The sequence below is a fragment of the Juglans regia genome, chromosome 12 (genome assembly GCF_001411555.2).
Source record: "Juglans regia cultivar Chandler chromosome 12, Walnut 2.0, whole genome shotgun sequence".
In the NCBI taxonomy this organism is placed as follows: Eukaryota; Viridiplantae; Streptophyta; class Magnoliopsida; order Fagales; family Juglandaceae; genus Juglans; species Juglans regia.
Genome location: NC_049912.1, coordinates 4,083,816 through 4,095,324, shown reverse-complemented (window position 1 = coordinate 4,095,324; position 11,509 = coordinate 4,083,816). Strand labels below are relative to the sequence as shown.

Genomic DNA, 11,509 nt, shown 5'->3' with positions numbered 1-11,509 from the left:
GTAGCGAGTACTCCATGTAATATAATACTCTATGGATCCGTTTTAAGTCTGTTTTGACAGGTACCTCACTAGATATCAATTGAACCGGAATCAATCTTCATCCCGACTTAAGAGTAGAAGTTACTAGTATGCCTTTTATTAATGTTTAATTGCATGCAAATATGGGATAAAGAAAAGGAAAAAATTATTCTCATGATACATACATCTCTCCAATTTAATGTTCTCCAGAGGACAATTCAGAAGAGCTTGCTCAAGGCCCAAGTCAAAAGTGGCCTTCAGAAGTAAAACCAAATTAGATCCCATCAATTATTATTTGTTCTCAACCAATGCTACTCTCTCCATTCATCCATTCATATAGTGAAAAATTTAAGCTAAAAAAACCAACATAGTGACGAGAAACAAAATAGTATCAATATGACAACTTCCAAGACTATCTTATCGTTTTCTTTATGAAAGCAAGCAAAATAGTCATCATCTTATTTTTGTTATAGATAAAACAGCAAGATGGGTAGACCCACACTATGGGTTCCAGATCCAAACCATATAAAACATTAACAAAGCGAGTCTCAGAAGAATGCCCATATTCTCTGCAATCAACAGATACAAGAAAATGGTAGCAAACTGCAAGAATTAGATATCCGACCTCCACTAATGCTTCTTCACATGAGGGTCCAGGATAGATTTAGTAGTCTTTATTTCCAAAGTTTTTGCACCAGAGCTGTGAAGGAATTGGACGAACAGGCTGATGAGGCCGTTGCTGCAAGAAAATAATCTGCTTAGCTATATTCATATTCATCATAAGACAATAAGGAACCAATGAGAGGTAGACTAATAAGACGTTGGTTATCAAATAATAGAGAGTTAGTCCCAATGTTATTTAGGAATAGCAACTGTAGAAACCAATTTAAATTAATAGGGTAATGTTATATACAATCCTGGAGCATGCAGTTCCCCACGTACTTTCTCTGAAAAAATGTGAAGGTCACCATTAAAAAAGTAACCTTTTTCATGTGGGTCCCAGATTTACTCACTTTTTTCAATATGAGTACACAGGGACTGCACACTTTAGGATTGCAAATATCATTTCTCAAGTAAGAAAACAATAGTCTCAATGATGACAATGATGAAGAGGGTGATGGAGATGATATTGTTGATGACAGCAAGGGAGAGGATGATAACAACAACAATAGTTATAATGATGAGGATGAGGATGATATGAAGGATGCACAGGGCTAAACAGCAATTAAACATATCACAGTACCCCTTTTATATTAACGCAGATGCATCCTATCAAACAAATGCAAAAGCGTGAAAAGAAAAGAGAAATAAAATAAGATTTTAAAGACCCTCTCTCCGACCTTTCCTTGTAGATGACGATGACGTGTTCGTTGTAATGATGTGTAAGGGTAGACAGCAATTGATGCAAATGCAACCAATAATTAAACATATTTGGAACGAGCTAAGGAAAGTGCTAGCCATATACTAGGGGTATACAGAAACCGACAGAAATGACGGTCACCAATCAAAATTGGCCAAAACCAGTGGAGAACCGGTCTATCGGAGGTACAAAATGTTAGAAACCAACGGCGGTCGGTTCGGTTCAAGTTTGAACTATATTTAAACCGGCGAACCAACTGATATAATATATATATTATTCCTATATAAAACACTGCCATTTAATTTAAGTGAGTTAAACGGCGTCGTTTTACAACTACGTTTTTGAAAAAAATTAATAAGAAACGACGTTGTTTGGTTTAATACATCAAACAACATCGTTTTGGGTTAGGGTTTAATAACCCCGACCCCCTCCCCTCCCTCTCCTTCATCTCGATTCTCTCTCTACCCTCTCTCACACACCGTGATGCACCGTCCTCTCTCTCTCTCCATTCAACTTGTCCCTCTGTCAGCCGGCAGCATCCGTTCTGACCAGCCTAAACCAAGCTCTCTCACTCATCTCCTCTATTCACCTCTCATCCAATTGATTCTTATGATCTGTCTCTCATCTCTCCAATCTCTCTCTTCTCTCCGGTTTTGATGTTTTCATGTTTGATAATTAATTTTCCTATTAACTTGGGAGATGATTTGAGAGAGACCCAAACATCAACCCCCCCCCCCCCAGTGCCCCTACCAGTCGTACTTGTCCACTTCCTAAGAAACTGAAGGAGACAAATATGTCAGTTGTTTGGGATCATTTTACGAAGGTGGAGGGTTGTGACGGTTGTCCTGTAGATGAGTCTAAGGCTAAGTGTAATTATTGTGGTAAGATGTAATGTAATACCCCATATGATAAGGATAAGGGTAGATGGTATATGGGATCCCACATTGCTTGATAATAAAAAGTTTTTGCTCTTTATAAGGTTTCAATGGGGCTCTAATAGAGTATAGGCCTGTGGTCTGAGCCTTCCATTGGAACATTACAAATTGGTATCAGATCCCAGGTTGAGAGATTATGTTGACTTTTAGAGGAAAGAATTATAGGATAGGAAATACCTAGGATGACTCCTAGCCAGCTCGAAGTTCAAGAGAAATTATTTACTGTTATGTTTGATGCTTATTACCATGTTCTTGATTGATGAAGTATTTGTATTATTATTTGCTTAATTGCACGAACTATATTGTGTGAGGTTAGTTTAGAATGGCACCAACCACAAGAAGAAACACACACCCTGAAGACTCTGCAGAATCACAATTGAGCAAGCCCAAGATTTTGGCTACTGATGCTACAAGAGTTTTCCAGCATTTTGTCAACAATCAAGGCGTAGGAGCCAGGACTCCCAAAGTCGGTTGCACTTTAAATCACTTTACGCAGCAGCATCCTCCGACCTTTGATGGCAAGTTGGAAGTACTCGATGCTAAAAGCTGGATTAAAAGGATGGAGAAGATCTTTAGGGCTCTCTTCTGCACCAATGAGCAGAAGGTGGAGTATGCCACCTACGTACTGGTGGATGAAGCAGATGAGTGGTGGTCTACTGCACGGGAATTGTTGTAGCTTGAACTTGGCGAAGGAGTAACATCACCTGGGATCACTTCAAGCTAGCCTTCTTAGACCGTTTCTTCTCCCAGGCACTCCAGGAAGCAAGAGCCAGACGATTTGCGAAACTAGTTCAGGGAACTATTACTGTAGAGTGCTATGCTACAACGTTTGTGGCATTGTCACGTTTTGCAAGTTACATGATTCCGGATGAAGCGAGGAAAGCAGAGAAGTTTGAGCGGGGACTATGTCCAAGGATTCGAAGTTGTCTTATACCACTGAGGATGCGTAATTTCACTAACTTAGTTACTCGAGCCACTCTGGTGGAGGAAGACGTGAGGGTGAACATAGAGCTATTCAATAAAAGAAGAAACACCAACAAACACTGCAAGAGCCTTACCACAATACAAAGCCTACTTCGAACGATCGTCCAAGGCCATCTCACAGTAGTCAGTCCTACCCAGTTTGCAAGACATGCAGAAGGATGCATTCGGGAAACTATTTATAGGGCTAGAATGCTTGCTTCAAATGTGGAGAGCCCAACCATATGGCTCAAGATTACCCAAAAAAAAAAATGCACTAGTTTCAGTGAAAGGAAATGGGCAGAGACCTACAACACCGGCTAGAGGTGTTTGCTCTTACTACTGGTGATGTGGTAGCAGGTGACGATCTTTGTGAGGATGGAGCTACAAGACAGGATTTGAACCAGGGAGACGAGGCAGAGGCCTAGGCAGTTTATGACATGCTCATTTTATGAGTTATTTTATTTTTATAAGCTATTTATTAAGCACATGAGATTTGGTTGATTTTAATAAGTGTTTTCCAAGACTCTCGCTTGGATTTTTTAAGTATTTTTGATAAAGATAGATTTTATCTTTGGAATCTTTTGTATCTAATGTTTCCCTTGAGAAGAAATTTTGTTAAAGTCAAGAGCAGACCGATTCCTCAAGAATTTGTGAAGTATTCCTGAAGGTGGTATCGAGGAAGGGAATTATGAGATTTGGGAGGAAAGGCATGCGGAGTCCGAGATATTTAGGACTTTCCGATGTATTGGAATGGATTGTACTACATTTCATCTCAAGGACGAGATTCTTTTTAAGGAGTGGAGAATGTAACATACGGGTCCTAAATTAGGACTTAGAATTTTAGTATTATTATTATTATTATTATTCTAATAGAACATTTTATCAAATCCGTTTTGAGATAGTAATTTTATTTGAATAGGATTCTTCCATTCTGCACACCCCTTTTCTCTCCGTTTGATTTCCCAAGTTTGAATAGTTTCCTAATTGGTAACCAATTCACACGGCAAAAACCCTAGTATAAATCCTCTTTTCCCCACAACAGTCCTCCATCAAACAAAGAATTCTCACAGCAACCCCCACGTGGAAACCAAAATTTCCTACGAAGGTAGCCAAGACACCATTCTCACCAACTCAGGCAGCCACCTAGCCGGAAAACACCACAAAAGCTGCCAACCCAGCCTCCTGAACTCAGACGCACGTCCCTCCTTCCTCGGTAAGCCACGTCGACCACTCCCTCTACCTTGTTGATTCTCAGTGTGAAGCACCAAACTAATTTCTCTCCTCTCCCTGTGTCTCACCATCACGTTCAGAGGGACCCTCCAATTGCCACCGTCGAACTCAACTCACCACCGCCACCGCACCTTTCTTCTCTCTCGGTGAGTCAACCTTCCTCTCAAATGAACACTTTGTATTTCACGGGTTAAATCCTTTAAGTTTGCTTTTGGTTTCTGCCTGGTGATTTAAAGAATTTCAAAAAGACCCATCGACCCATGCATGTGGCAATTTGCAGCCCATCATCAATTGTTAACTTTTGATGGTAATCCTTTTAAGCAAAATATCTTGTAGCCTCTGTAAAGTAAACATGTTCAGACTTCAGACCTTGGTTATTACAAATTTACATTGCTGCCCTTTTTCCTCAAGTGTCCTCTTCAATTGAAAATATTTCCCAAACTACGCGAGAAGCCCATGCTAGTCTATGAGTATGTCCCAAAACACCCTTTTAATTAGGCTGAGTCTTGTTGGCCGTGATTTGTGTTGGGCTGGGCTGGTTATATTTTACAGAAACTGTTTTAGTGATATTAAGGCCTCACTTGGTTAGACAGATGAGATGAGATAAAAGTTAAAAGTCGAATAAAATATTGTTAGAATATAATTTTAAATATTAATTTTGTTATAGGATTTGAAAAAGTTGAATTTTTTATTATATTTTGTATGGCAGTTTGGAAAAGTTGTAATGATTATATGAGATAAGAAAATCTGATCTGTGTAACCAAACCAGGCCTAAGGGATTTAAACATAGGTTGCTACGTATTAAATTATGATTAACCTATAGTATTATTAAATCTATTTTCTGAAACCCATATTCCCACAGTTATTTTATGGAATAGATAAAATATATTCCCTACTACATTATATTTGAAGGACTAGATATGATATTATTATTTTTAATAATTATATAATATTAGCATTTATGGAATTCAGTATATAGCTAAATATTTTGTTAGATTAAAATCCATGATATGTATTCAATTGAGTAGAATGCTACAACACGATTTCTAGAAATTTAGTAGCGTCTAGTACCTCGTTGGGGAAGATTCTCACAATTGACAACTTGAGAAAATGAAGGTAATCCGTAATCAGTGTAGATTGGTGTTGTATATGTAGAGAAGGGGGAGAGTCTGTAAACTATCTCCTACCCATTGCGAGACAGCTCGAGTATTATGGAATGAGGTGTTTAGTAGATTAGACTTGTCTTGGGTTATGTCGGAGACAATGGTGGCAATGTTGGCCAGCTGGACAAACCTAAGAGGCATGCAACAGATTAAAGTTGTCTGGAAGATGATTCTTATATGCATTATGTGATGTTTATGGCAGGAGTGTATGACAGGACATTTGAAGATAGGGAGAGATCGCAGGAGGAGCAGAAAGATTTATTCTTTAGAACAATTTGTACTTGGGTCAATGATGTTGACTTCAATGGCATGGACCTACATGATTTTCTTGTCTATAATGCGCCTACGTAGCTTAGGGTATGCCTTTGTTTTTTCTGTTTAGAATTTTGTATATGGCTTTGCCTATTCTTTAATCGATAAAATTTGTTTACTTATAAAAAAAAAAAAGGTAACAAGCTACGAAGTAGGATCCAAGAAGCAACACTAAGAGGTAAGTAGCATGATCATAACTCTATGTGTGCTGTAAATATTCCTTTTTTGCATGAAAAATGTGATGCTTATCTATGCTACGCTACGAGCCAATTCAAGGTTAGCCCCTTTTCATGAACCTCTATGAATTATGATTATATGCTTGTGAATGAAATTATGTATGCTATGCTGATATGGATTGTTGTTAGAATGAATGATATGTTATGAAAATCATATGTATGCCATGTAATGTTTACGTAATGTTTAATCATTTTATGCCATGTCTATGCTATGCTGTGTTGCGTAAGACTCATAATAATATGCAATGTTTAATGTTATGCCATGTACATTCATGAAGTCAATGTGTTCACATGCATTACGAAAATTAGTAAGAAAACACATGAATGACAAGCAAGCTATAAGATTTGCCTTATTTATGGGTGGATGTGCAAGCCACGGACTCAACCGTGGTCCACCACATGGAAGCTATCATGTTTTCAGGTGACATGGACCCAAACGTGTTTCACCACAAGTTATGATATGTGGTGCCAAGGACTAAAACGTGGTTCATCATAGGTTATGTGATAATACGGACCCAAGCGTATTTCACTACATATCATCATATGTTATACGATGCCACAAACTCAAGCGTGGTTCACTCATGTTACAATATGTTATATATGGTCAATGTCAATTGGACCAATGCACACATGTTATGATGGCCAGTGGCCAATAAATAAGTGAAAGACAATAGGAAATGCATGGAGTCAGTCACGCATGCATCATGTTACATGTATTACCATGATCATTGTTAATTCCGCATATATGTTGATTGCCTAGATGCAGAGCTAGAGGATTAGTTTCAGAGACTTAGACGGGAATAAGTGTTATTTCTAAAAGGATTTAGTTTATGATTAAAACATCAGAATACGTGATCACCACATAGAACTAGTTTATGCCATTTTCGTTATATTTCAACTTTTATATTATGAAAGACTGTCATGCTAGATAAGTTTTATGATTATATAAATGAGGAATTTTTATGATCTCGAATCTCTTTACCGGGCATTATGCTATAAATGTACCTAACAAACCTAACCTACGGGAAGGGGTGTTACAAATTGGTATTTATCAGAGTCTATCCCAACCAGAAATGTGAGACTTGAGTCGTGCCACCTATGACGGACTAGCCCGATCTGGACATCGGGAATTTAAGGGGAGTAGATTGTGATACATCATATGATAAGGATAAGAGTAGGTAGTGTATGAGATCTCACATTGCTTGAGAATGAGAAATTCTTGCTCTTTATAAGGTTTTAATGGGGCTCCAATTGTATCATTGACTAGTCCTTTTAGAGTAGAGGGATAAGGTTTGAGCCTTCCATTGGGGCATTACATGTAAGCTTGTCACTCAAAAAGGAACGAAACTTCAACCATGTAAAACCATTTGCCTTCATGTCCCGAAAATCTTCATAAACGTGGGCCTTCAGATAGGAACCAAAAAACATTGGTGGGTGAGGCGACAACCTAGGAGGGGGTTGGAGACAGTGATAGTAGTACGATAAGAAATCTTGTAACCCACAAGCATAGTGAAGAAGCTGTGAGGTTGTCGATTGCATAGATGGTAATTACCGATGAGTATCCATTTAGAATTTTTAAGGGGAAAGGATTTAGGAAGATGTGTTGGTCCTTTGAACCTCAGTTTAAAGTATCATGTCATGTAACGGTTGCAAGAGATTGTATAAATTTGTTTTCATCATCTAAATTCACTAATATTTGATGTTATTCTTATTAATGTTTTTTATATAGAGCTGGGCACACAATCAAACGTTACAACTATTGAAGATTGAAGGCTGAAGCAGCACGTGTGAAGATTACAAATGACAAGAACCGTTGCCATTTATTTATTTTGATTGCATTGTTGCTTAGAACAATTTGTTTTTATTCGTAATGTGTATTAAACATCTAGTGGAGTTGTTGTATTTTTTTTAGTTACATAGTAATTAGTATAGTAGTATATACTTATGCCATCACTATTTTACTATTGCTATTTTTTTTTTTTTTAAACCTAACATTATAAATGACTTTAAAATTAAACATTAAAATTAAAATGAAACTTGAATATTAAAAATGGGCTTTAAAATCCCACTACATCAAATTAGGATTTTAAAGCAACCCAAAAAAAGGCCTAAAATCATATAGACATAGGGTAAATAAAACAGCCCAAAAAAGGTCTCAAGCCAACCTCCAAACCCAAAACCGGCCGAAAACTGACCGAAACCAGTCCGGTTTTCACCCTTACCACATATACACTAGAACTCCAAAATAACTAGTCAATTTGACTACCTTTATAACTTACCCACTTTATTTTGGTTATTCATATTTCCAATATAGGACTGAGGTGTTACAAACTTCCCCTCTTAATTCCCGACATCCTCTTCAAGCTCATGTCATGCAATGGTCCAACATCACATGGCTGGCCTTTATTAGGTGACTCCAATGCCATATGTAACAACCTAGGGAAAGCACTAACCACATGTGCTATTACCCCAAAACAATATTCAACTTAAAGCTTCCTTTCACATATAAAGCTTAGTTTCACCTAGTAAGTAGCCAATGTGGCACCCATGACTAATTTTATAAATTACCCATTCTATGTGGATTATTTACATCCTCAATGTGAGACTGGAGCATTACCCAAAGAAAGCCCAAACCATATCTAGGCTTACACTTCAAAGGATTAGTCAATGCTATGATTGGAGCCCCTTGAAATAATTATAAATCGCTAGAAGTTCTCCTTCCCAAGCAATATGGCTCCCATTCACCGCCCTATCATGATAAATCTGAGGTATTACAATATCGCAGTCCCTGTTTTTTGTCAATCCAAATGTAGATGCTTCCTATATAACAAATGCAAAAAGCATCAAAAGAAACTCCTTCCCTCCCTAACTTCCCACTAACTTTATTTTTTTTCTTGATATCAATCATACTGCCCAACTTTAGCTTTTGATAAGTAAACCTGACTGGCCAACTCTAATCAGATAGCACTTATTCAAGTACCTGGGCAGCAACCTCCAAAACAATCTCATATTTAGGGTGCGTTTGGATGTTAAACTAAGTTGAGTTGAGTTGAATTGAGATGATAAAATATTGTTAGAAGATTATTTTTAAATATTATTATTATTTTGGGATTTGAAAAAGTTGAATTGTTTATTATATTTTGTGTTGGAATTTGAAAAAGTTGTAATGATGAATTGAGAAGAGTTTAGTTTAGTTTAGTTTCCAAACGTACCCTTAGTTTGACTTCCAAAAAAAATACGAAGTACCCATCAAAGTTTCAATACCGACTAACGTGGGTGACTGTAGACACTATAAAATATAGCAAGAATTTGTTCCTTCCATTTTTCAGCAAAGTATTTGCAACCTGTTAACTAAAAAATTTAAAATGCACTCGAAAGATTAAATCTTTCAGCAATTAAGTTGAAAAGTATGAAATTGTAACGCCATAAGAGTAAAAAAGAAAAAACCTACGGAAGTTCCAATAGCAGATCTGTAAGCTTATATGCTAAAAACATTCAAATGCGTAGCCATTTCCTTGGGTTAAACTAATGGCCCTCCCTGTCAATCGAAAAATCATTATTCATCACGGCCCTAAAAGCCTAGAGAAAACTGTTCGGGGGTTCCCTTCAGAACAGACCATTCAAAAAAATAAACACTACTGATAGGATTTTATTAGAAAAGGCGGAAACCTTATGTATACTGGATGTAGATAATTTAAAAAAAAAAACACACACACTACCCAAGAAACTTTCTAAACCTACAAGATAGTTGATAACTAAATCCACAACCGTCAGAAGCATAATTGAATTTTCAAACTCAATTCGTTTGCATTTGTGACAACAACCAAGAGCTCAGCTGTTACACGCGCAAGACTTTTTCGATAAGGTTCTAGAATCTCAATGGCGTATAACCTAAGATCCATCAATCCCAATTTCCCCAAATGCCCTAGATTTCTCGGCAGCCAAACAGAAACTCACATGTTGACCAGGAAAAACACTGGAGAAATAATGCGAGATAGAGTAAATAGCTGGGAGAGATTTCGCATTCTAAAAAAAAACAAAACCCCAATTTTCTTCACCTCCCCACATTTTCAGAGGGATTTAACTCAGAAAAGTAAACGAGTAAACAAAGAAATCGGAGAGAAGAGGACCTCGAGCTCGGCGGACTTCATGGCGATGGGTATGCAGATGAGGAAGACGCCGGCCATGGCGATGGCGGTATTGCGGCGCCAGTGCTTGGGCCGGCAGTTTGGGCCGCCCGTCATGCTCCAAACCTTGGCCCGGAAATCCCCGTGGGACGCTTCCCCATGTCCATGATCTGCTCCACCCCCCATGAATTGGTACGCCTTCTTTTCCTCTTCCTCTCTCGTTCGTCTTCAGCTGCAAGCAAAAACCCTAAATCAGCATATCATACGCATTAGACAAAGGCGCACAGTTATGCATTATTGAGGAAGGACATGGATATGTAGAAAGATAGGTTTGGTTGTGGTGGGATTAATAGCTTACCCGAGAACCGAGAAATGGTGACGAAGAAATCGAGCTTTGGACGGAGACAGCAGCGTCCGAGTCTGAGACTGTGGTAGTTGCTGGTGATGATGGTGTGCAATGGAGGACTCTTCTATCTTCTCATTTTCGAAAATTTTATATATTATTCTAACATTCTATTAAATAAATATAACATATTTATTATTATTAAATAATCATTTATTACATATTTATTTATCTTCTAATGATAATAAATATATCACATAATAATCTTTTTATATTATTTCTTTATTATTATTTCTACTACTTTATTTTTACATCTTTAACTATTTTCTATAAAATATATATAAAAAATAATTTAGAGGATAAATATTCACGGATCACATCCTAAACCCATTCCTTAAAATAAGGAACCGGATAGAGTGCTTATTTTACCAAAAAGTTAAGGTCTCGTTTGCATTCAAAATTTACATCAACTCATCTCATCTCATTATTACAACTTTTTAAAATTCTCACATAAAATATAATAAACAATTCAACTTTTTCAAATCTCAAAACAACTTTATAAAATTCTTACACAAAATATAATAAATAATTCAACTTTTATTCTACTATTTACAAACCATCTCAACCCATCTTAACTTGTTTCTGAATTCAAACCACTCAGTTGATTTCTTAAAATTTAGAGATTTAGAAGGTATAGAGAACATGATAGAAATGTTTTTTATTTGCAAAGTTAATTCTATTAGTATTTTTTTTAAAATTTAAATTTCATGATTTTCAACATATTAAGAATTGACATGTGAAAAAGTAATTTTTTTGTAAATT

General features: G+C 36.9%; 1 protein-coding gene across 2 annotated transcripts; it reads right to left on the bottom strand.

Annotated features, from left to right (window-relative positions):
• Window positions 1–389: 389 nt before the first annotated feature.
• On the bottom strand, window positions 390–10,844 carry LOC109005712. 2 transcript variants are annotated; one of them, XM_018984759.2, is made up of 3 exons: window positions 10,703–10,844; window positions 10,348–10,591; window positions 390–757 (listed from the first exon to the last, which is right to left on the bottom strand). In XM_018984759.2, exons 2-3 carry the CDS (start codon window positions 10,528–10,530, stop codon window positions 683–685), a joined length of 258 nt encoding a protein of 85 aa, XP_018840304.1. In that variant the 5' UTR covers window positions 10,531–10,591; window positions 10,703–10,844; the 3' UTR covers window positions 390–682. The 2 variants fall into 2 exon arrangements, with proteins under 2 accessions (XP_018840304.1, XP_018840303.1); XM_018984758.2 differs by having other exon boundaries at window positions 10,348–10,576; window positions 10,703–10,843.
• Between the last annotated feature and the right edge of the window lie 665 nt (window positions 10,845–11,509).

What these genes read in the sequence shown, in the direction of transcription:
- LOC109005712 (XM_018984759.2), bottom strand. Translation starts at nt 10,530, where the DNA reads ATGGGGGGTGGAGCAGATCATGGACATGGGGAAGCGTCCCACGGGGAT. An exon ending in TGAAGTCCGCCGAGCTCGAG is followed by an intron (nt 758 to 10,347) that starts GTCCTCTTCTCT and finishes ATTTTCTTGCAG; the next exon opens with CAACGGCCTCATCAGCCTGT.